Source organism: Anoplopoma fimbria, chromosome 11 (genome assembly GCF_027596085.1).
Source record: "Anoplopoma fimbria isolate UVic2021 breed Golden Eagle Sablefish chromosome 11, Afim_UVic_2022, whole genome shotgun sequence".
Taxonomy (NCBI): Eukaryota; Metazoa; Chordata; class Actinopteri; order Perciformes; family Anoplopomatidae; genus Anoplopoma; species Anoplopoma fimbria.
The window spans coordinates 16,146,968-16,173,036 of NC_072459.1; the positions used below are offsets into that span (position 1 = coordinate 16,146,968).

The 26,069-nt window shown below is 38.3% G+C and overlaps 2 protein-coding genes across 2 annotated transcripts; one reads left to right on the plus strand and one right to left on the minus strand.

Annotated features, from left to right (window-relative positions):
- Positions 1-652: 652 nt before the first annotated feature.
- On the minus strand, positions 653-15,989 carry flii (FLII actin remodeling protein). The gene is made up of 31 exons (XM_054607814.1): positions 15,813-15,989; positions 14,480-14,590; positions 13,634-13,705; positions 13,382-13,462; positions 13,005-13,252; positions 12,809-12,912; positions 12,477-12,652; positions 11,992-12,149; positions 11,587-11,671; positions 10,964-11,111; positions 10,695-10,825; positions 10,479-10,586; positions 10,135-10,239; positions 9,765-9,944; positions 9,417-9,499; positions 9,056-9,130; positions 8,783-8,866; positions 8,488-8,659; positions 7,438-7,545; positions 7,112-7,303; positions 5,968-6,066; positions 5,661-5,750; positions 5,432-5,571; positions 4,910-5,135; positions 4,638-4,792; positions 4,427-4,487; positions 4,130-4,258; positions 3,360-3,466; positions 3,051-3,156; positions 2,892-2,957; positions 653-2,759 (listed from the first exon to the last, which is right to left on the minus strand). Exons 1-31 carry the CDS (start codon positions 15,873-15,875, stop codon positions 2,625-2,627), a joined length of 3,798 nt encoding a protein of 1,265 aa, XP_054463789.1. The 5' UTR covers positions 15,876-15,989; the 3' UTR covers positions 653-2,624.
- Positions 15,990-16,583: 594 nt separating this feature from the next.
- LOC129098625 (desumoylating isopeptidase 1-like) lies at positions 16,584-22,608 on the plus strand. Its single transcript, XM_054607683.1, has 6 exons — positions 16,584-16,757; positions 17,046-17,067; positions 17,554-17,623; positions 18,707-18,816; positions 19,023-19,145; positions 19,607-22,608. Exons 1-6 carry the CDS (start codon positions 16,667-16,669, stop codon positions 19,695-19,697), a joined length of 507 nt encoding a protein of 168 aa, XP_054463658.1. The 5' UTR covers positions 16,584-16,666; the 3' UTR covers positions 19,698-22,608.
- The last annotated feature ends 3,461 nt before the right edge of the window (positions 22,609-26,069 follow it).

Genomic DNA, 26,069 nt, shown 5'->3' on the forward strand with positions numbered 1-26,069 from the left:
AAAGTCATAGTATATATATAGTATGCCGAAAAAGTCATAAAAAAGTTACAGTATAGTATGTCGACGTTTAACTGTTAATGTGTTAAAATGTACGTCTTAAAAAGTCATCGTATAGTATGTCGAAAAAAGTACAAAAAAAGTTATAGTAGAGATAGTTTGACACTTAACCCCCATAAAAATCCTAGTTTGGTGTATGTTTGGTGTGTAATAAAAGAGTCATAACGTGTTAAAAATATTGACTAGCAAGATTGCAGTAATTTAGTTCCAGACAAAGAAATAGTTGGGTACATATCCCGTGTAAAACGGTACATTGTCACTTTTAATCTTACGGATTAAACAATTGTGATACAAAGTAGTAATTCTTGGGTAAATGGACAGATTTCCTGTGGGTTGATATTTTTCTTGCTTTTAGGCATCACTTTAAATAATTAAGACCTACATTTTCATTAATGAATTTTCATTTTGAAAACCAAATTCAAGACTGCTGCAAGAACAATGCTGCTCACTTAGGTACTTTAAATAGTTTGAGCCGATTAGTTCTGTCTCGGCAGCGTTTGCATCATTATAGGTCCACCCGAAATAACTGTGTGAAGGCATCTTTAATAGCTCAATGACTTAAACGTGCAATAAGAAGGCAAGATGACATTATATGTGATGTGAGATTTCATTTTAATATAAAATACATAAATAAAGCATCTGCAGGTGGCATCAGGAGCATGTGCACATATTCATAAACAGACATACTATATGTTTCGGACTCAAACACACTAGCAGGCATACAATTCACCCCACAAAATAAAGCATAAAGAAACCAAATGATGGATTGTTGCAGCCATTTGAGAATAAGGTACATAGATCGTGCTGGGACCAATGCCTGCAGTGAAGAAGCACTGCAGCAGTTCTGTACTTAAAAGTTAACCCTTGAGGCACTGATCTAGAACTAGTTAAACCGAACATAACTCATCTGTTAACCATACAAACAAATCTCTGATTTTAGATCAGCGGAACCACAAGTCACTATATTCACTTAGATATGTCTGTAATATGGTGTTTAATATTCCCATTAAAATCTGCGGAAAACAAACAGATATTACAAAATAAACTTCCTTTTGTTCCAAAACAAGAAAATGTAAAGCAACACTTCAAAATCAATGTCTGTCTCAATTTTTTAAAACCTGTCAAAGGTTTTAAATGATGAATTACCTTTTCAAAAATGGTTACACTACATTTTGGAAATAAAGTCTTCAGCGGTTTTTGCACTCCTCTCCCGCAGATAAACTGAGCTCTCAGCTCTGTCCCCACCTATAATTTGGATGTGCACCTCTGCTCAAGACTTCTTTGGTCAGTTAAATGTAACTGTTCAATAATTGACCATCCAAAGCACCTTTACATGGAAGTTCAATTTTGCTAGGTTGAACTCACAAAAAAAGTATCTCAGATCAGTGGACAAGTTAGACGAGAGGAGAACAGAAAAATCAATCAGACTCTTGAGAAAGGGCCTGTTCTCATTTCTTTGAAGGTGCACAGGGTAAAGACACAAACATACCATGTGCTGTATAGTCTGCACAACAGGAAAATATATGTATAAACCAACATTCTTCAGAAATAATAATTATAGTGCTGTTTTCTCTTTAGTCCCTAAATGATGAAAAAAACTAAAAAACAATACAAACTGTAAAATCAACTTTAATCTGCCTTAAACTTCCTCAAACGAGCAGCACAAAATGGCAACAAGCATGAAGGAGGGACTCCTGCAGTTACCAGCACTTAAAGGGTAACTTTGGTATTCTTCAAACTGGACCCTATTTTCCCATGTTTTGGGGTCAAGGTAACCAATGGGTACAACATTTTTTTTTTTTTTTTTTTTTTAAATTGGTCCGCTATTACCGCTGCAAGACAACAGGCAAGATTTCAGAACGAGACTTCTCCTTGAGTGAGACTCTTTCCACAATGTCAGACACTTAAAATTACATTGCGGCCTGTGAGCGGGTGCCGTCTACAGAACTTCCCTCAATACTGGACCAATTTCAATAAATGTTGTCCCTATAAGTTAGCAAGGGAAAATAGGGTCCAGGATGTAAATACCATAGTTACCATTTAACCCTCCTCCACTGAAAACTATTGACCATGCAGCACGAGCCACGTGAAAGCAGCAGAACAGATTGATATGTTAGGGCATTCAACTTCCTTGAGTTTTTTTTTTTATAAAGCCCCGTTACACCTTAGACCTATTTATTTTTTTCTCAAAACATAATTCTCTTCTTTCATTTAACAACAGTATTCAGACTTGCAGCTAGAAAAGCTTGTAGAAAAAGAGTGATATGTTGCTGTTTGTACAAAAGACAGCCAACAGCTTCTTGACCAGATGAACTTTCACTGATTTGGATGTTGTGCTAAACTTGAATCGTTCTTTGTAGGCCGACTCTGATTGTAACCTGTTGGTTAAGAGGCTGTCAAACAGCAGCGCTGAGCGGGAGGGGGGGGAGGAATCAGAGCTCAGGCAAAGCTTGGTTAGGCATAGACATCATTATCATCATCATGATCATTATGATCATCATCCTACTAGTAGAAAATGACATGGCAGCGAATAAATTTGATACATGAGCGTTTCTGTGCGTGTTTGTCTATGCAAGGGGAGTTTTGAAAGCTCCCCAGGCGTGGAAGCAGCGGCTGAAGCAGTGAGGCTCGTTCCCCTTTCGCACCAGTCGCAGCTTCCTAGGTTGTTCACTGTCCTTAGCACGCATGTGCTGGATGTAAACCTAGAGAGGAAAAGGATTAGTAAGATGTGGATATGGATATTTGACACCAAAAAAATTGATTTACAAACATACACACAAACAGAAAATTGTCGTGCACATATACACAAACTTTTCACACAGTTTTTCACTAACCTGGCAAGCTTTGAGACTAAGTTTGATCTCCACCTGGCTGGTCTGAGTACCGACCCACATGTACACCTGATGGAAAACAAATAAATAAGGAAAATTAATAAAAAACAATGACCAAGTAATACATGTAGACCTTAAGATAAATGGATGATTAATTGTTACCTCTTTGCCGTTGTCCAGCAACATGATATCATCATCGGCCAAGTCGTCCTGACAAAAGTCAGAGCACTTCTCTGACACAGAAAAATAACCCTTCTCATTTGAACACCTGAGGGAGGGAGCGGTATGAGAGGAGATAGAAATAAACAGTGGGGAATTAAAAACCGAAGGAGAGGAGAGATATGAGAGAGAGGGGAAATGGATACAGAAAGATGAGAAAAGAAGTTGGTATTAGTATTGCATATTAATCACTCTAAACGCACTTTATTAACTATAATGACTACATTTTACCAACAGATAATGTTCACCCACCTGAAGAGCCGAGCGTGTTTCATATAATCTGCATCTTCATCGTACTGCTTCTGAGAGCCAATCCCCACCCAGAAGAAGTTCTCTGGCTCCTCCCCCTCATTAATAACCTAGGAGACACACTTAATGAAGCTTGACAAAATACGCTTTCATGCAGAATCTATTATTGAGAGACAATAAAAAAAATACAGACTTTTCTTTTTCTCTCAACTCTTGTTGAGCATATAGTTTTTCTACTCACTTTACAGAGAGGAAAGGGGTCCGTGTATTTAAATCATGCAAATACTTTTCTTTTAGGGGAATAAATACATACGTGTATTTTTAGAAGTAAATTCAAGTATTTCAGTTATCCAAGTAGTACTAAAAATAAATTAGAAAGAATTTACATTTTCTGATTCAGATATGTTGTTGTTGTTGTTAAAATCTTTAAATAGTTGATTATTAACAATAACAAACAGTAAGGGATGAAAGCATTGAAACTGTCAGTATACAGAAGTGCAGAACACAGTGTCTTTATACGCTGAAAAGTAAGAGACGGAGTAATTGAAATGGCAGTTTAAAGGGAAGAGACTTATATTAATGTTCAGCTCAGCTCAAGTGAAGCGACGAATGAAGTTGAAATTTCTTTTGAGGTGTGAGCGACAGGGTTATTGTGTTTATACTAGTATTTGTTGAGTATTTCAAGTTACACAAACACAGACACGTAAATGAAACGATTCGACATTACAATAGGAATATTTTTCTAAAGTACACATGTGCACATAGACCTTTACCTGTTTGCTGTATGTTTCATCAAACATGCTGTTCATGATGTCCTCAGCCAGTTTGGCTTCGTCAGGGTCAGCAGCTCTGCCCACCCAGGTGTAGACGATGCCCTGATTGTCTGTGCTCTCAAACGGTACCTGCAGACAACATATACAGTTAATCAGCAACCTGGCAGACTTTTTTGGTCTTTATTCAAGTACAGAAGTAGGAGGAGACACAGGAGATATCTCTGGTGGAACTCAATACAAATGAATGTTATAAAGTCATTACTGTAAGATTTAAAAAAAAAAAAAAAAAATCACAACCTTGAGAATGAAGCAAAACTCTGAGTTGAGATTGCTGGAATCTGTTCCAATCTGGATGGTTCTATGAGAGAGATGAAAGGTTAAAAAAAAAAGAAAAATTAAAGAAAAGAACTTCAGGGGAACTCATAAATCAGACTTCTCTGGATGAAGCTTGTGTGAGAGTGCTGGTGTGCGAAAATCTGATAAATGGCGATAATTTCACTACGTCTACCTGCTGCAAAGTGCGCTGCCATTGGTGCGTATGTGGTAGAGGGAGGGCTGAGCAGAGTCAGTCTTCTGTTTCCTCTTCCCTTTGTGGATGATAAACTTCCTCTTGAAATGGGACAGGAACTTGAGATTCTCCTGCTGCTGGGTCATACGCACCACCTAAACAGCAAGAAAGGCTATGGTTATCAATTCAGCACAAAATTGTAAAACAAATTAAAATAATTTTATGCTTTAAGTTCTGTACAATAATCCAAGAATGAAAATCTATCAAGATACCTTCAGTTTTCCAGGGAAAAGACTCTCAAACTTCTTCTGCAGCGAGAAGGTGAAAGTGAGCCAGCCCATGTTGGAGGCCTGCCTGCCCTGCCAGAAATAGACAACACACTGGAAGTCCTCCTCGGGCTGTTTGTCCTCTTCCTCCTCTGCTTTTACTGCCGCTCCTCCTCCTTCACCGCCTTCACCCTCCTTCTTCTCCTCTTCGTACTCAACAGGCACCCAGTATCTACGAAAGCAGAATGAGATTAGTGCAATACAATGACTCACTTTGACAGTACAGTTTCAAGTTGAGCAACTTCTCTTCTATGTGTGACTGCACATATGTTTTCTTATTAAGGTTGGGCCCTGTATACTCCATACAATCTCTGTTTAAAAACAAAAAAAATACATTAATTTAATACACTAGAGACCATCTTGCGACAGGATCACATTAAAGCCCCGTACACACATACAGGTGTGTTTCCCATCATTTCTACCTCCGTTTGATTCTGGACTTCATTGCACACTCATACACATCCCTACCTGCAGAGGAAGACGTAGCAGTCTTGGGTGTGGAAGTGCCCAAACTCCTCCTCAGGTAGGCGAGCAAACTTCTTTCCCTCCAACACAAATCCTTCCATGCCATCCAGATCCTCATTCCACTCCTCCATCAGCTGTTCAGCCTAGACAGAAAAGAAGAAGTAGAAGTTTGCTTAATTCACCTATGAATAGTGAGTGTGAAGGAAAAGAATAACCGTGGGTGGGTTGTTACCTCAGTTAGGGGCATGGCTGGCTGCCTGGGAAGGAAGAGGGCTGTGAGGTCAGCTTTCATCTGGTCTTTCTGCTCTGCATCCTTCTTCACCTGAGAGATGGATAAACACTTACTGTGATAACCACACACAAGCAGCTCAATCTGGAGGCCACACACACACACACACACACACACACACCTTTCTGGTTCTTGGCCATAGCATATTATCAATTACTATTTTATGAGCTACTTGTAGCCATTGACTGGTAGCATCAAGATTTAGAATTTCTTTTAAACAAAATCACACACACATATATGCGTCACTGACCTTGGTCTGTAGGTTGTCATTCTTATGAACAGTCTCAGCTGCTCTGGTGTAGTCCACCTTCAACACATCATCCCAGTTCTTAAACTTGGACTTATACACCTGAGTAAGAGGAAGAAAAGCAAATACCATTAAATGCTACCATATGCAGAATATGAGGTTACTTAATATTAGCATTCAACCGATGTGTTTACCATTGTACTGGATTTGATATGCACACATATTATGCAGGTAGTACTTCACATTCTATTCCTGGTCCACTGCTGTTCAGTCTCAACATCAAATACCTTCTATTTGTCATGAAGTTGAAATCCTAAATGTGCGTAGATGACACTGCTGTATTTGTGCGTGGCTGAACCAAAGCAGATATTGTGGCTAAGCTCACCAGTTCAATGGCTCAGGTCACAACATGGCTTAAATAGTGCTGCCTCAAAGCACTTCCATCACTGCCCAGCTTTTAAATTGGAATGACCAAATGAAACATGCAAAGTTGTGCTTAGTATACAGAGTCATTCATGACTTAACTCCACGGACACTTGTAGTCTATATTTATACTAAGCGTGCCACTAGCGGGTCTATATGAGATTGCACTATTCTGTTGCGGAGAAGTGCCATTAGCCAGTCAGCCAGGTTCAATAGAGTGGAATATAATTCCAATTTAGATAATACAGCTAAACACTTATAGGTCTGTCAGTTACAAATTAAAACAATTAAAGATTAATACATACTCAGCAGTAAACTCTCTTTTTGTTTCTGTTATCTATAGGTCCTGCTTATTTGCAGTGTTGTTATATATATATATATATTCTACCATGTGTATGTCATAATTTGCACTGTCCCTTCTCTTAAATTAACTACACTAATAAACTAAACTAATAATGTGTAAATAAACCACAACAAAGAGAAACATTACACCTAAGACATTTTCTTCCCTCCCACAGAATTGCACACAAGTGAACATCTATTTAAATGCAAGACTATAAGTGGCCAGTAAGGTGTATTTATATACTGCTAGACTAAACAGCAGACCCAAAACAGCAGGTAAAGCAAGTGGATGCTATAGATTTTCAAAATGGATTTTGCCATCATGACATTTTTAGACAGCCTCAAGACTGCAGCAGCAGTATTTGAAGTGGTGTGATATTACCTGGCACTCAGTGCCCTCTAGGTTGCGGGTGACGCAGGCATGTTTGGGCCGATGCAGCATGGAGCAGATCTCCTGACCCAGTTTTAAGGCAGCGGCTCGGACGAGACGTGGAGACTTCCTCCCGATCCAGATGAACACATCAGACCAGCAGTCCAGGATGTACACACACTTTGTGTCCAGCAAAGATTGCACCTGAGGAGAGGGATGGAAATATGGAGGAAGATTGAAAAAAAATAGAAGTAGGAAAAATACATTTTAAACATTTTGTGGCATTCTTTCGGTTTTATAATCATGCCTTCTAGTGAATATGCAGCAGATGAACATACCAGTCTCATCTCTGGCGAAGTGTCCAGTTTTATCTTGTGGTCTTTGTGCTCGACTGACAGCTTGTAGTTGATCTGTGGCAGCTCCAGGTAGCCCAGACCCAAGCCCACCTACAGGACAATGATAAAGAAAACATCAGAGAACTGTGTTTTGAATTTACTCTCTAGCAATGCTTTCTGTTATGACATTTAAGAGTGCTCCCATTGTTGTGTCGCATAGACATTTTGTTAGTGAAGCACCTGTGCATAGGTCACAAACTATTTGGCTTTTTTTCATATTTGTTTATTACATCACAAAACAAATAGTATAAGGCCAACAAACATAAAACACCACAACAAATACATCTCAAATGAATTAGGTGTATTAACATTCAAGTCCATTCGGTGTATTAACATTCAAGTGCAGGCAAAGTGGATACAATAGAATTTTTTTTTCCAGATAACCCCCAAATTCATCCTGTATTAACTACTCCTATACATCCTCAAAACAATATAATACTCACCTTTAATCCCACATTCATTGGGATTAAAGGTGCACTTTCAGTTCACTTGTGAAAAGTTAGTTCAATTCAGTTCAATTTACTCGCATATAAGAATAAGTAAAAAACAAAATATGGGCCTATAACTCACAGATTTTACCAGTTACCTGTGAGTCACATGATTCCAGGCATGTTTTCAGAAGGTCAGTCTGGGTAAGTTTACACCTACTGTAGCTTGAAACTAAAAAGGACATATGATCTTGGTCTGAAGAACTCATGAATTAATTTCTGTTGTTTCAGCAAAGGAGTAACACACATTTTTGGTATTTGGCCTATCCCACTTACTGCACATCATGGGCCAGCAACAAATGCACAGTTACACGTGACTTTAAGCCTGTGATAAAGCAGAAAGCTCAACATTGAATCCTCAACACCTCCTACAACACTGACCAATTTGACTTACACCTACACTACCATAATACTGCATGTTTCTATCTACTGTAGACCACATTAACAGGATAAAGTTAGTCATGGAGAGCAGTACTGTATCCAAGCTATTAAAGTAAAGACTTACTTTGTATAGTTTAGGTCTAACGGGAGAAAAGTCATCTGGTACGTGTTTCTTGATCTCCTCTGGTTGTCCTCCCAGTACCTCCCAGAACCCTGGAGGCTCCTGGTTCTGCATGAGGGTTGTGATCTCTGCCTTCCCCTTACGCTCATTCTTATTGATCTTTTCTGCAAATAACCTGAAAGATGAACACAATGCACACACATAGATCACTATATTTAAGTTTTCTTCATGTTAAATTGTGACTTGAGATTTCATTACAAGTGGCAATCAGTGTGTTACTTAGTGATTTTTTTCCTACCTCGCCTTCGTGGTGCCACTGAGAGTAGCGTTGGCTCCTCTCCAGATAAAGATGTCCATCCCTGTGTCCAACAGGAAGACATACCTGCCAAAAAGAAAAGGACAGGATGTCATGGACATAATAAAGCAGCAGGAAAAAATGAACTCCAAATAGCTGCAGGTCGACAGTAATTGCAGTGATTAAATCAAATAGAGAGAAAGCAGGGAGTGTGTGGCAAACTATACAAGTGTACGTCATGTGGTGTACAAGGAAGAAAGGGTGTGCGAGAGTTACCGTGGGTCGAGGGAGGAGGCCTTCACAGGTACAGACTCCAGTCTGATGTTTTTCTTACCGTAAACTCTGTACAACCTGAAAGACGCACAAAAGGATTTATACCTGATTAAAAAAAAAATATCCAGACAAAGAGCATCTCATTTTAATTAATTACAGCTAAATGTGAAAGATATAAGCTGGCGAAATTAATTCAGAGCAGCTTTTTGAAAACAAAAATTAAGTTGCAAACGTTTTTCTGACAAGATTACAATAAATGAAAGCCAAAGATAAATAACAACATACATTTGACACAACTTAAATAAAGAAGACTAACAAAATTATCATGAATGAGTTTTCTGAAAAAAAAAATTCTTTAGCTTACTTGACAGAATAGTGTGTGTCCTCCACAGTGTAGAATCCGCTGGCTGTTCCTCCCTCAATGTAGGAGATCTCATTGTTAAACACCTGCACATTAGACAAAAAGCAATTTAATAAAGCCCTTAGTGGTTGGTTGTTCATACTGATATGATAGAGATAGTTACAGTACCGTATGCAATAAAAAATAAATAAAATAATAACAATATATTTAATGTTTAACTGTTAAGCACAGTCATTTTCCCTTAAGCTAAGCTTTGATTGACCAAAAGTTTCTTGATAGTTACAGTTAATTGTGTTGATCTGTGTGCACCCTGATATATTAGCACTGTAAGCATAGTATATTTATACATACAGCACTGAACTCCTCGCTCTCATCACCCATCTCCTCCCGTATCGTCCTACACTCTGCTCCAAGGAAATTTCTGAGGTTGACGGCATGGATGGCAGAGCCGGCCTTCTTGTCAAGCGTGGCTTCCTGGCCGATCCAGTAATAGATATGCCAGTTCAATGCGCCGTTGTCATCCAGGAAAGTCTACAAATCGCAAAAGAAAGATGTTTTGGGACACACAGTCCATGAAAACTTACAGATGTTTCAGTTGTTGCTAAGAATGATCCATGTTGTTTGATTATTCCAATTTGTCTGATGATAATCAAAGAAATGACAGTCGGTACAATCTACTGACACGCATCTCCTGTAAATGATGTAGGATTTGATGTGTTACCTTGAGGATGATGTAGCAATCAGCCTCATAGAACTTGCCATGGAAAGCTTCGTCCACTGGCATCGGAACGAAGTTCTCTATCTGCCACACTGTAAGACCTGGAACCTGTAGGACGGGGAAACAGAAGAGATATGTACACTGATATCTATACAATGCAAAGAAGAAAAATCTAATTTGGCACATTCAGCGGCACTTTGGTTGTTTTTAGATGAGGAATGAGAACACACACACACAGCGAGAGAGAGAGAGAGAGAGAGAGAGAGAGAGAGAGAGAGAGAGAGAGAGAGAGAGAGAGAGAGAGAGAGAGAGAGAGAGAGAGAGAGAGAGAGAGAGAGAGCTATTACCTGCCCCACATCCTCCATATAGAACTCCGAGTAGTCCAGTTGAGGTTTCTCTAGACTCTTGTCCCAGCGCCTGACCTTTAAATCTGCATATTTCAAATCCCCGTTCTCCTGCAAAATTAGCAGATTTCTTGGTAAATAAAAATGTAAATAAATCCTATTGTGTTTATTATTCTTCCCATGGGCTCTGTTGACATCCTTCTTTATCTTTTCCCTTACCTCCATGTTCTTCTTATCTTGTGCAACGTCACTCATGCCCTTCAGCACCTGCTTTGCCTGATCATCCTGAGAACAGTCCTTCCTCCTCCTTAGCCTCATTTTCCTCGCCAGGGGATCTCGGGGGCTGGCTCCTAGACACATGCACACACAGAAATGTAAGCCTTTAGAAGATACACAAGTTTTACTGACAGAAGAACAAAAGGCACTGGTACTGTATGCATTGATTTACCTACTCTACATACAGTTATAGATATATAAAACACACATACCTCCTCCAGCAGCAGCTACAGTAGCAGGTGAGGCCCCAGCCAGACGAAGCTGGTTCTGCAGGGAAAAGTCAATGTTGTACCACTCTGCTGCCCTGTCGACTGGTTTAGGAGGCATCACCAGGTTGGGGTTCTCACGCACATCCAGAATCTACAGAGAGATATATTGATAGATAAATAACTGCGTTAATCATTTCTTTAAACAATATGAATTTTTGTGGAGATTAAGTAATATACAATGAAATATATGTATTAGAGGACAACATTGGGACGTAACAGAGCACTAGGTTTTATTGCTATATCACTTCAGGTCCATATATATTTTTTTATATTCCTAAAAAACATCACTATACAGTTACTATTGTATGTAACATAATAGTAAATTTACTTTACACAACTGTATCCTATTTCTTTCTTATATCTATTGTGACATACTTGTTTTGAGCTGAGGTATGAAAACGTGTTCAACGTTTTCTCTAAAGTAAACAGGGAGTTTACAGCCACGTTACTCCTCTGTAATACACTGTTACAAAGTAATCAAACCTGCATTAATCCTTCATCTACCCACCATATGCTGTTCAAGTACAGTATTATTTGATTACTTTACTAGTGCTTTAGTATTGTACCTCTAAATCAGTCAAGAAGTGGATGGCCTCAGGCAGTGTTACTAGGCGGTTTTTATTCAGCACCAGCTTCTTCAGCTTGCCACACCTAGACAACAAAACAAAACCACATATTCACACAACTACATATTGAGTGGAGACAAAATGTTTCTCCACACAAATTGGTACAGATAACCAATATATTTTTACATAGCTGGTACATTTGGCTTATAAAATTAACTTTAAATGATTCTTCATGAAGATTCAGCCTTTTATGGAAACATGTTCGAATCGAAATTGAAAAAATGTTAATGACTTGTATCAGCCAATTTAAAAAACATGTCAGTGGAGCAGTGCAGAATGAAATTTGCATGATTTCAACTGGTGGCTAATCAATCACAGCACCCTCAAACTTTTTGTTAAACTCACCTGCAGAGTCCCTCTGGAATGAGTTCCAGGTTGTTGTTAGCGGCCATGAACTCAGTGAGGCTGGACAGTTTGCCCACGCCTGGCGGAACGCCATCAAAGTCCAGTTTGTTAGAGTTTACATAGAGCTTCTTCAGTTTGGCCAGCTTACAGATTGCAGACTGGATGAAGACACACAAGCAAATTTAAACCGTTAAAACATTTTATACAAATTATAAATGGAAAGGCATCTAAATAACAAACTAAATATAGATTGCTCTTTTAAGGGTTTGATCACCCAATTCCCATATTTCTCTGTATTCAGCCATACAGATAGTTTGCAAAGATTTTGAGATATTCATCTCTCATATTTCTGCCACCACCCAAATGGAATCAAATTTCATTTGTGGTTGAATATTGAAACAACTCCATCTTCACAGCTTTCTAAACACTGGTAGTAAAAACAGCGTGGCTTCTAGAGACAGATGTATAATTATGATTTTTCTTACGGGCAGTGAGGTAAGCTGGTTGCGGCTCAGGTTGAGCGTCTCCAGCTGAGTCCACTGATCAATGCAGAGGGACAGTTCTGAGATCTGATTACTGCTCAGGTTGAGTCTCTTCAAACTGCTCAGCGAATAGAGGCACTCTGGCAACCGAGTCAGGTCGTTACATGACAGGTCCACATCTGGGAGAGACAGAGGGAAAACGTGTTCAAAAAAAGTATGTTTCCCCAGATAGAGAGCATGATGAAATACGTGCTAGGTTGCACAGTCAATGTAAGAAGGAAAATGTCCCTAAATAAGTGCAAGATACAAGAGAGTGGTGTGTGCGTGTTTGATACCTGCTAAATGTGTCAGACCCTCCAGGCTGGTCGGCATGTTGCTCTGGGTCCTCTGGGTGTTCCTCAGGTGGAGAGTCTGTAATGCCACCATGGCTGGCAGTTGGCTGCTCAGACAAACAGAGATAAGGAGTGGAGCATTAAATGAATACATATTTCTGTTTGGTAACACAGAATAAACAAAATCACATCCTCTTACCGCAGTTGGGCATGCATCAAGGGGTTATTGTTTAGTATGAGTGTCTGCAGGTGAACCAGGCGTCTCATCTGCGGTGGCAAGCTGTCCAGCTTGTTGTCGCTCAGGTCCAGATACAGCAGGTCTGTCAGGTTGATAAACAGCTGGTTGGGGATGGAGTCGATGCTGTTGTGGCTAAGATTCAGCACCAGCATGTTCCTGCTGTTCTCCAGGTCCCTTGGGATCTCTGACAGCTGATTGTAACTCAGGTCCTGGAGGAAATGTATTATTTTTGTAACAATTAAAAAAGAGGGAAAAAAATAATAAAGGAAGAATGTTGTTGAAAAAATTCAAGTGTTTGATAAGCAGAGAAGGGCGGATTGTGAGAGATAATTTTATACCAGCACAGAGAGGTCATCTAGCTGAAAGATGTCATCAGGGACACCAGAGTTTTTCAGGTTGTTGGCTCTGGCTACCACCGCCTGCACACATAGTGAAACACATTTAGGGCTCTATCATAACTACACATTTGTACGAGTAGAAACTGCCCATACTTAACGCATTAGATTGGCAGCGCTTATTCTTATTGCTAAAGGAAGAAATCGGCATTTGCTTGATGTGTATTTTCTAATGCATGTGTGGGTGTCAGTTACCCGAAGATTTGGTAAGCTGGACAGTTCTCCATGCAAAGTGGTCAGGCTGTTGTGACTCACTGAAAGATGCTCCTAAAGAAGGAAAAACAGAGGTTTGTTTACAGACACACAGTGCACTTCACAAACAAAGTATTATCTAAAACCCAGTAAAAGCGCTCTACAAGGTGCCCCGGTCACTGCTGTGGAATGTGCTTTTTGAACAAATGCCTATTTGTCTCTGAATAAAAATGATTTCACTGCAAACAGGATAAAATCAAGGCAGATAAACAAACCCCAGTCACTGCGACTCCTAGCCATGATAACAGACTAATCTTATTAACCTACACCTGGTAAGATCAAGCATGTTTGCATGGATCAGCTTTTATCCATGGCCTGCTGATTGCATTTTTAGATATGATAATCCTATCAGAGTTATTGGGGATTAAAGTATGGCTGTGTGTGTTCTTAATCAGGTGAGGTTTTACTGTTGAAATGTATCAATCTGCTGATGTGATGTCCTTTTGTTACCCACACATCAAGTAAAAAGGTGTGTTATCGACAATGCAGTAATAACTGGCCCATCAAATAAGATGAATATAGGTTGAGACAAAAATGAATAGTGCAATTAAAATAACCGTTGCCAAATAAAATACGGAACATTGTTACCATTACTGTCAATATAGAAAAAAATACTACTGCTATTGTGGTTGGGGTAAAACAAAATATCAAAAAAGGGGAACGAAGGGTGTCTATTCATTATACTGAAAATGATTCGGTGACAGAACACAAACACCAATGATATGAGTCAATGCCTTTATATTTAGAGGCGTGAGGATAAGCCAATATGACTAGCAATATGACTCTCACCAGCTTCTGCAGAGAGGCCAGCTCCTCTGGGAGGTAACACAGCCCTGTCCTGTTCAGCTTCAGCCATCGCAGACTGCTCATACACTTGACATGCTCTGGAAAGTATCCACCCTGTAAAGACAGATAGGGGAGAGAGGTAGGAGATGGACAAGAAGAGGAGAAGGAATGACTGCTGACATCAATAATACTGGTATTGACTTTATCTATGGATTAAATGTCTTTGTAATGTCCACTTGTGATGGAGTTGGTGAAGAGAGTTGACCATAATTTACAAAGTCATTACCAAAATGTTTAACACGCTGCACATTTGTCTTTTGAATGCAGATGAATGACAACAGTACATTGAATTCATGCGTTTACATACAAAATTTGAAGTTGATATCTCCCTTATTATTTTCATTGTCATTATGGGTGGGTGCGACAGCACAAATTGTAACAAAAACAACAACAAAAATCTGTTATTTACAAATAACTACATGAGCATGTGCACCACACATTTGGCAAATGTGATGTTAGGTCTATAATATAATTCACAGTCAGGATAAGAAAGATGAAATGTAACAGTCGTTATGATCTAGGGCACAACTTGAATGAGGAGATGATGTCAATCTACTCTACCTAAAATTAGAACATCGGCCATTCACTAACTGATGGACAACCGAGTGATTTCTACATCGGATCTGTACTAACGTTACTTCCATACGTAGGTGGCGTTGAGCAACATTACGCAAATGTTTCAAAATACATGACAGGTGATCTCAGCTGTCACAGCTGCTTGTTCAGTCTCCCAAACTGAGCTCGCAAAGTGTGTGAAAACCTAAAAGTATGACGTCATAGAGTCAACGAACTCTAAAACGTCAGCCACCGTTTTTGTCCTTATAATTGCCTAATTCAAACGCTGACAGCTGACATGTTGAGACATGAAGGTTGTGTTTCTAATCCAGACAGCCAGAGTTAGCGAACAGTGGGAATAAAGGAGCGAGCTATCGTGACGTTGGACACAAGGGCGATGTTATCACACACTGCCCAGAATGATCTCACCGCTAACAAAGTAGAGATGTAGCGCTGTGTTACCTTAGAAAACCACATCCCCCTAAAGAGAAATCTGTAAACCACCGGACGCTTATGGTCAACACAAGACTGCTATTTCGTCCATGTCAAGACTGTCAACTGGCTAACGCCCAATGCTAGTAAGGTTTAGCTAAGCTAGTGTTTGAGCGAGCTCAGCCGTCAGTCGTTTGTTGTGAGCTAAAGTTAGCTAGCTGCACGTGTTAGTCGATCAACACCGATAGCCCGGGGAAAAAAAACAACGTATATTGCTTAAAATCCTTACTTTGAAGTCGTTTCCACTGAGGTCCACCCCCCTGATGAAGGGAAGAACACCGGTGGAAGCCATTTCTGGTTTTGCTCAGCCCTGTGCTGTCTATTTTGGTCCAGGGGCATTGAGACGTTGTGGCGAGCCGCTCTTCTTCTTCTTCTCTTGATATTTAACGGTGGCCGTCAGTGGCGGTTTGGGGGCGTTGTCGCCCCCTCTGTTCGGAATGTAAACCACAGGTTGAGTTCAGCGCCCCCCACTGGTCACCAGGGATAACAACACATCCAGAATGGTGTGGGTGTCATCATTTCTATGAGGACTTGCTATTTGTTCAATACGCCATGATATTTAAAAGCCGAGACAGCAGTTTCTGTTTTGAAGCGATACGTTTATATAATGTGGCCTGTATTCAACGAAAACGTCTTTTCTTCTTCTTCTACTGGACTGAAGTGTTTGGCACTAAATAATAATAAAAAAAGTATCAGGGCTTTGTCTTTGTTAGCTGCAGGGAGGGGATACTGAGTACCTAATTTCTTCGTGACAGGCTCTTGGATTGTGGCACATAATGCAACAAACACCGCTGCCAGCTACAAATGTCAAGTGATTTACAGGCTGTACGGGTAAAACCGGAAAAGATACAATTTGATTTCAAAATAAAACGATTTCTGATAAAGCTTACAGTGTGTTGTTGAGGACGGTTCTTAATAAAGTTTTATTTTGAAAGCAGTGGAATCGGAAGAGTTCTACGTATTATTTAACGTGATGACATCATTCAGAGAACCTCCCAGTCAGCTGTGCCGTTAAATGTCCGTCGCTTGGCAAGCGAAAAAAATAAAAATAAAAATAAAATAAAATATTTTGGGGTTTATATTATGGATAAGAATGCTACGCGATACAATGTACAACTATATATTTATGATCTATCGAGAGGGATGGCTCGCAGCCTCAGCCCCATCATGTTAGGTAAGTATAAAGATAAAAAACCCGATGCAGGCCGGCCTTGGGGACAAATAAGTGATAATAACACACAGACGCGCTCTGTTGCTTTCATAGTTAAGTCGCTTGTATGCAGTTGATGCCGTGCAGTGTACCGATATTTGATGAACTCATCAAGGTCGTGTTATTTTCAATGCATTTATTTTGAAAATATATTGTAAAGCCTGATTGATTTGTGTACATCTAAAGAATGGTTCGTTAATGGCTGCAGAGAAGATCATCTACCTCACGTCTTTTTCCCTTTTTTTGTTACAGGAAAGCAACTGGATGGTATATGGTGCGTGTCTTCTTCATGTTTCTTTGACAGCTGGCTTGCTTGGCATCTAAAAGATTGACTTTCTAAATCATGAAAACATTGCTCTCATGTAATGTGTGTTCCAGTAACCCATTTACAGATAAGCATGACAATCCCTGATAAATCAAATAACCCTGCTATAAACAGCTACTGTCAATGTGTCTAATGCTGGTTTCGTTTTGATATTAAGTGATGCTTTTATTTGTTTTGGTTTGAATTTTGCATTAAGTCATTTCAGAAAATGTTGGAAATCCTAAAATTAAGTATAATTACACCCAAAATAACTACTCCCACATTAATCAAGCATAGGTTGTTTTTAAGACTAGATTTTCTGTCATTACTGTGTAATAAGTGAGTTTTGGTTGTCTAACTGGTTTGTGGCTTCTTGTTTGGTAAAAAAAAGTTTCTAAATAAATCCAGGTTGTGATCTGAATTTAGTTCTGTGTTCATTTTGTGCTTTTCTACCAGGCACACAGCCATAGTGGCATTCGGTGATGAGTTCTTCTTTGGAGGGGAGGGGATCTCCAGCTGTTCGCCGGTAAGTCTGTAACAAGGGAACTGTCTCCTTTCATAAGTTTCATTTAACAAGCTCATGAAGGGAGTGCTTGCAAACCAAGAGTTACAGCAGCAGGCTGATTCTAGACTGGAGTGAAGGGAGGATACTTGGCGTTGGTGGGGAAAGTGCTGCTAAAGCTAAACCTTTAAATTTCATCTGGTCTGTGTGATTATAAAAGCTGTATTCAGATGTTTTATGTAGGCTACAAGACATAATATCATGTTTCTAGTTATAGCTTTGTGATGTTGCTAATAACTACAAGGCCTGTAGTCATGGTATCACCAACTTAGAAATTTGCATGCTCTAACATGCTCTCAGTAGTTATTTTGCCATACCATTTTCAATCTACCTCCACTTAAGTTTTTGCATTTCTTTTAATAAAGGAAAATGCTAGTGTTATTCTATTGCTGTTGTTGTTGTTGTTGTTGTTGTTTGTTGTCTGCAAACCCCGTAAAAACAAAACCAACAACGTGTTATCTTGCCACTCAACACTTTTTTGACTTCCGTCCCTGTCTGTGTCACAAATAAATACTGTAGTTTCATGATTAAAAATATAAATTTCCTTAACAGCTCGCAGTGTAGTTTTTAATCATACCGGTTGTGGGTTAAAACACATTTGGTGTGTTAGTGAGTATTTCTGGCAGCAAGACACTGTATGTGTGATTGACTCAAAGTAAACCTCAGCTCCCAAAGTTCATTGTAATGAAGGTGTTTGTCACTCAGTGCAACAGTGTGGCTCATTGCTTTGGCTACACAGACAATACTTGTTAGTAGGATAAATGCATGGTTGGTTTTAATCTTTTCAAGAAAAATGTAGAATATAAAAAGATATAAATAAATAAAATGGAAATGGATAAAATCCCAAAATACAGAATAACACTAGCCTTATATCTACACTTGATTTAATCTATATTTTAGCAATTATCAATGCAAATCAAAGAAACACCCCAAACACAATGGGCCTACAGTATCTGTTCTTTTAACTATTGGACCACTTTTTAACAGCTCTCATATTATGTGTAAATGTTGTGAACGATTTCCATTTTCTTGCTGTGTGCTTGTCAGGGTGGGACGATGTTGGGCCCTCCAGACACAGTGGTAGAGCTGGGCGAGACAGAAGTGTCTGAGGAGATCTTCATGGATTACCTCTCTTCCCTGGGGGAAAGCACATACAGGTCGAGCAGCTGTTATTAAACCGAAAAATGAATGACACTTTGTAGTAAACCTTAAGAAAGAGGGACTCCAAATAAGTTCTCAAAGTTTGTTTATCCTTATCTGTGGCTGAATTCATGAGTCTAACCATACTCATTACTGATAGGTCACAATGCATGAAAGCTGTTACCTGATGCATTAACTCCCTTCTTCTTCTCTCATTGTTCAGAGGTGACAGGTATCGTCTGTTTGAGCACAACTGCAACACCTTCACTAACGAGGTGGCTCAGTTCCTGACGGGCAACTCCATCCCGTCCTACATCACCGACCTTCCATCGGAAGTCCTCTCCACGTGAGTGTGAAACTCACAGTCTGTTAGCTGCCCATGACTTCCAACAAGTCTGTTGTCTTTGCCTGTTTCAGAATTGGTAAAGCTGTCTTTCCACTTAAAAGTATCAGCTAAAATGGTCATAATGTGCTTCTCTACCCTCAGGTACATTGAGAACGTATGGATTATTGTGACGTGAACTATCTTTTCTCTGTTTCTGTGTCAATCTACTGTCACGCAATCTTGAATGAAGTTGCACAAATTTCTAACTTGTTCACAGTGCAAGATACAAATCACATTTCTTGGAAAAGACCTGATATAAAAACACTTTGTTAACCCAACTGGAAACAATAGTGGCTACAGTCTGTTAATATGCAGTTACATATGAGTAGGGGTTTACATGTTTGGTTTAGGCCTAAATAAAATTGCAATTATTATATTATGTTTCAGTCTAAAAAAGTAAAATCTCTTCTTTTCATCCCCAGACCGTTTGGCCAAATACTGCGGCCGATTCTGGACTCCATCCACATCGCCCCTTCAGGAGGTAACGTCATCAACGGCGGAAGAAACATGTAATCTGAGAGAGCAGCAGAGTTACCAAGTGCTCAAGAAGTCACTTTTATTGTAGTCAGACAGTCAAACAGTCTAATTGTCTTTTTTTATTTCTTCTTTCTTTCTTTAAATAAGCTACACACTAGCATTCAAGCTAAGAGCCATTTTGTAAGCTATAACTGATAATTGACCATTGAATCCTTAAAATAATCATCTACATATAATTTCATCCTTAAAACCTAGTTGGTTCATGAATACTACTTACTCTACTAACTCAGAGCCCTCTTCATGAAGTTTGACGGTTCAGCGGGCATCAAATTCAATACACCGCAAAGGACTTAGTAAACTAACATTTTGGGGTTTATCAGCATAGCCGTATATCAAAAGAGTCAATATTCAACCCTAAGAACTGATCTTGATCAATGTTGCCTCCTTACAAACAAACCTATGGAAAGTCCAATGTCCATCAAGCTTTTTCAGAAGTGAAATGTAACTAAGATTATTTAGATTTGTGGCACTGCAACGTGATTAACCATTTACATTAGGGCTGCCAGGATATCAGATTTTCACCCCATGATTATTGAGGCCAAGATTATTCAGCTAAAGATATTATCCTGTTATCTTTAGAACATCTGTAAAAAAAAAATATATAATAATAATGCCAGAGATCAAATTAATCTTTAACTGTCTATTGTGCATTTTGTCTTCTTTTTGGCAAATTAATTATTCTCAAAATACGAGTTTACGAGGTGGAGAGCGAGTCTGTAATCATAATTGTATATATAAAATGATTTAAGAGGTGCTGGATTATTTACACAATATCATATTAACAGATTTACATTTTGCAAGACTTTTTACTTTTACTTTACAACATAAACATATGGCTGTTTTTACTCCACTGCTGTATCTGATGGCTGTAATTAAATTACATTTGCAACATAAAAATACCTCTTGCACATTAGTGCATCCAGCTTATTTAGTGCTTTAGCTCTTGTACTTAGGCACAATCCCTTTTTGTTTTGCAATGTTTATTTAATATAGAATTTATCTCTTCTGTTTAATTATTTAAAAAGGAATTTAGTTTATTTTGATGTTATAACCAATATATCAGGTTTCACAAATGGTTTCTGCAGTGAAATTTATCTGCTGTTGACTACAATTGAATTAATCTGAGTGTGCACTTTTAGATATATAGATAAGTTTAATATATTCAATTCTATGGATGCCGGTTGATGAAAAACAAGAGCAAGATGTTTGGAGAGTATTTTAATGTCAATCATTTTTTTATTTTGCACTTAAATGTTTTTTTTTGTTATTTGCTAGCTTGTAGTTAAATTCCAATCATTGATCCTTTTATACCTGTTATATTTGTCTAAACTGTTTCTGTTGAATTCAACTCTACCTGACATTATCATTTTATTTGTCACGTCATTTGTAATATGACAGAGCAGCTGATTGATGCCTAACCCTCACAGAGGTTATAAGATTAGAGGTTATATAAAAATGTGTTGTGTGCATATCTCTATAGCAGGACTGGGATCAGTTCATTGTAAATTCAGTTATTTCTATGTATATGAAAGTAAACTCGGTTGACAATGGTCGGCTACAAAAGTCTACATTTCCTAAACAATCCTGGTTTAAAGGTTTTTAAACAGTTAAACAGTTTTTTTTTTGTCAGAAAAAAACCAAGAACGTATTTACATCTCATCTCTGTGATATAACTGAAAGTGAACTGCACCACAGCCCTGTTATATGACATAAGTCTTGCCTCTTGGCCTGTATCACCAGCTCCATGGGAGATGCTGATCATACATTTTTTTTTGTGGATAATTCTAAACAACTGCTCATCCACATATTTTTGTAATGACCATAATCAGGGCAATGTCCTGTGCTATCAACTTAATAACAACCTACTTGAGTCCTTTAACAGCCACCAGAGTGTGTTGGACATACAATACACCTCTGTGCCTTCATTTCCCTGCTTGGCTACAGTCACACTGTTGGGAGTTGGCATTGTTATCATATAGCACAGATGGTAACTCCCTGTGCAGTCTGCATTCAAAGCTGCTAGTTAGTTTATTGTGAGACGGTCCAAATTATTAATAGTCTTACACAAACGAGGTGAAACTGGTAAGAAGCAGTAAGGAACCCTCAACTAAACTCTGTAAGAATCTGTAGTTAACATAAGCAGTACAAAATATTCCAGATTAAACATCTGGATCCAGTAACACTCACAGCCTATAATCTCAGTGCATTATACACTGCACTCCGCCATCAGAAAGAACACACACTCTGTCTAGTTTTAAGATAATGCATATATTACATGTTTTCAGGTTGATCTGATTATGACAGTGTTACATACATGAACCATATTGAACCTCACGAGCCTGAACTGAACGAAGGATCAAAGAAGCACAGAAAAATTAGGAAATCTCAAAGAATGACTAAACCAGCATTAACTTTCATTGTGTTCTCCTGCAATAAATACACCTCACATACATTTTACCTTCCAAGCAGTCACCATCACATATCTCACTAGCACCTGCACATACATATTGGATGTGCAAGCTATTTAAAACTTTATTTTCAAACCCAATATTTTTAAGTATTTGGCTATTTTAGGTTTGTTACCCCTTTAAATGGCTACAAGGCTCAGGTGAATCTGGGTTCTGTTATTTTTGCCTTCTGCTTACCAACTAAGTGACATGCTAAACAGGACCAGTGAAATGTATTACTGCACAAGTCACCCTTTGTTGCTCTGATACTGTATGTGTTTATGCTGGCTGCTACCTGTTATGTGAAATGCAACAGATAGTGATGGATATTATTTCATGTTTAAGTAATCTAACTATAGTAGATATGTTTATGCATATTGTTTGTATTGTTTGTGTAATAGTTTTTTGAAAATCTACCTACATATAAAGCCATTGACTGCAAATTTGACAATATTTGGTGTTATTTTTGACCATTTCTAATAACGCAATGCCATTTGCACAAACATACACATTTATGGAATTTAATTTTAGAGGACTAAATAGGTGCACAGTTTCAAAAAAATGCAAACGTGTGTAGTCTTTGTGGAGACTTTGATTATTTAACTGTAAAAACCAACAAATGCCAATAAAAGGGGTCTAATGGTTGATCAGTTGTGTGCACCTACACAGAATAGAGGTATAGGTGCAGGATGAAGAAAAATCTATAAAATGTATTACAAATAATATACCCCCATTTGGAAACACCCACTTAAGGTTCTTAAGTAAATACCCAAAGAAATAAATTAGTTAATTACTATGTTGCAAAATAACCAATCACATAATCATCCAATTATAATCATATGGTAATAATTATCTTTGTTATCAGGAAAATGTATCAATTAATACACACAAGATTCAATAAAAATGTCAAATGCCACTTATTTCAATAAAGCAATACATTGGGAGCCATAGGTTAATAAGGTATAAGGACTCATCTAAAACTGTTAATAAATAGACTAAGTGGAATATTAGAAAATATTCTATATATCCAGGTTGTTTTCATGCTGTGTGTACATATAGATCCAAGGGGATACTAATCCCATAATAATAGGAAATGCCTACAAGAAAGGCTTAATTACAAAGTCCTCGTTTGTGAGGGGATAAGGTGATGATGGAGTAGATCCAATAACACTTATTGTGAACACCACCTCTAGGCTGCTAATACTGAATACTTACTGAAGTTCTTTAAGCTTCCACAAAGGGACAGTGTTGCTCTGTCTGTAGCTGAAACTTAAGGACAGCGACAGATGGTGATCAGAGTGTGGCAGTTTCAAAACTAAAAAACTATTAAATTAACCAAATCAATCTATAATGCTTTTGTATCCCAATATTCGTAAATTGTTATAAAAATCCCAATGAGGAAGGCAGTTAACCTGCAAATTGCTCCACTGAGCCACAATCTGCAATAAAAGGCTGACATTGCACTGAGCAACCCTAAAGTGTGTGTGTCTTGAAGGAAGTGAATGCTCAGCAAAATTGGGCAAAAAAAAGGTTAATGAGAAAATTAAATGCGGTTAAAAAAAAGAAAAGTAATACTTTCATCAAGCTTTGATATATTTAAAAAACAAACAAATAAATAAGTGATGAAGCTGAATGAGAGGGCATAATTGAAAGACAAATGTTGGCAGTGTACTGAGGCCCTGAATCTCTAATTCTTCACTTTACTTGTCCTTTAAAACCAATTTCTTCTATAGAGTGTAATGGAAACATGGAAATGAGTCACAGCTGTTACATTTCCAGTTTTTTTTTACGACATCAATTATATCAGTAAATATCCCACTTATTAATACTATTGTGTGTTTACATTTTTTTTTTCCTGTGGCTAACTTACTAAACGTCATCGTGCCGAACACTCGTCCGCCTTTAGCTATTTGGGGGTGATGTGAAGTCCTTCAACAGAGGTGTAGTTCGTTTATAGCATATATATGTATGTAAATAATAAAAGTGGTGTTCATTTGTGGAGATAATCTTGCTGGCCAAAACCTCTATGTATCACAAACGTTTGTTTGCAACAGAGCTAATTTTTTGCAATGCTTCAAAATCCAATGGCAACATCAATTGGCTTTTGATCAAGGGATGGCCTCCAGATGTAAGGTCGGCCTATAAAAATAAATCATCCCTGCAGCACTCTATGTGGATAAGTAGAAAGCAACACAAAACATTTTACTTGTGGTATTAGTTCACAACCATACGGGAAATGTATCATTGTTCAATTATTTAACATACATCATACAACTATACCAGATCTCGTCCACAGTATTTTCTCAACTAAACTCTTGGGTATTAACGCTGATAGCAAAGAAGGTAGGTAACTCTTCCAGATGGCGGATATATCTTGCTGTGCAGCAAAACTGTTGTGCAGACAGATGTGAAGCATACTTGGTCCATGGCCTTTAGATCAGCACCCCTTCCTTAGAGAGAGTGGATAATAAATGCAGACAGACCTAGCCTGTCCTTGCTCCCTGCAGCTGAGTAGCTGAATCAGCTCACTTAGTAGCACAATTATGAGTGTCCATGTGACATTTGACGAATGTTAACCTTCTCTTCAACTACAAGGGGACTGTCAGACTGGCCAAAGTTGTTAGCATTGCACTACCTCTGTGACAAAATCCAGTGAGTCACACCGACCCTCCTGCTGCGGTGACAAACCCATGACACATAGGGGTGACTTGGTCTTCTCTTCCTAAAGGCTATGCCTTAGCTGTGGTGCAAAGTTAATTTTACTTTGATCTGAAACAGTTGGAATCTGAGAAGCCTATACTGTAATGAATTGCTGTAAATTGAACAACAGTATCTTACAGTATTTCATAATAATTGTTAGAAACAGTTCAAAATTCATCCTTCTCATATAAATTAACAGATAATGCCGTCAGTTAACCATAGCGGCAGATAATTTTATTTTATCAGTATGATGCAGTATTTTCTGTTAGGTGGTAAAAAAACACTTCTCAATACAGGTTCAGTGAGTCATTATCCATGAACATCGTACTGTTGATTGTTGGCTAATGTTTCTGCTATGATGATAGCAACTCTTTATTCGCATAACTTGGCCTGCACGCTTTTTATGTAATAAATCAAGAATACTATGAACATCTATGTACCAACATACATTTAGAACAAATAACACAGATAGCACATTTTTTTTTTTAAATCAAACTGCTCATAGCCCACTAATAATTTTTGAGTAGATGTAGTAACGTTAGTTAGCTTACGGCATAGCCAGCAAAGTTAACTTTAGTAAATCTAATCACAAATTTAAGTGTGAAGATGTAACATTGCTTAGCTCACTTTGTTTATTTGTGCTATTATAGAGCCGACTGGAGAACCGCAAAACAGAAGGATCAGGACAAATTTGGAGAGAATGGAGACCTGGAGCTGCCAAAATGTCTCTCTAAGAAAATTAATAAGTGAGGCAGTCAAATGCTCTCAGCGTTTGCTCTCTCTTTATCCTTCTCTTCTCTTTCTCCTTCATGCAGGTCACATTTAAAATGTGTAAAATGTGTTTGTAATTATTTATTTTTCTTGTTAAACATAAGGTATCTCTTCAGTTTTAGAAAACATAGGTTCTTAATATTATTGTCTTACAAAAGTCAGCTGTATATATGATTGAGGACGAGTAATAAACTTCAGCAAAGTTGTATTGTATATGAATTATTGTGTTTTCTACTTTTTGGGGGGTTTACGGGTATTAAATGCAGAAGTAGCAGATTTTATTACCCTTTGTAATAAACGGTAACATGCTGGTATTTACTTCCATTTAATGGCAGTTCCAATTCCATCACAAGATTCTGATTTGTGTTTCCCAATGCGCGGTGACCTTAAATTGTGTGTTGATGTGAGAGAAGGTGAGAGACAGAGAGAA

Bases quoted from the DNA above. Each gene is read 5' to 3' on its own strand.
- flii (XM_054607814.1), bottom strand. From the start codon at position 15,875: ATGGCTTCCACCGGTGTTCTTCCCTTCATCAGGGGGGTGGACCTCAGT. The intron at 9,500-9,764 runs GTATGTATAAAT...TCTAATGTGCAG, and splicing joins AGAGCGAGGAGTTCAGTGCT to GTGTTTAACAATGAGATCTC. The intron at 4,793-4,909 runs GTATCTTGATAG...CTTGCTGTTTAG, and splicing joins TTTTCCCTGGAAAACTGAAG to GTGGTGCGTATGACCCAGCA.
- LOC129098625 (XM_054607683.1), top strand. From the start codon at position 16,667: ATGGATAAGAATGCTACGCGATACAATGTACAACTATATATTTATGAT. The intron at 17,624-18,706 runs GTAAGTCTGTAA...TGTGCTTGTCAG, and splicing joins GGATCTCCAGCTGTTCGCCG to GGTGGGACGATGTTGGGCCC. The intron at 18,817-19,022 runs GTCGAGCAGCTG...CTCATTGTTCAG, and splicing joins CTGGGGGAAAGCACATACAG to AGGTGACAGGTATCGTCTGT.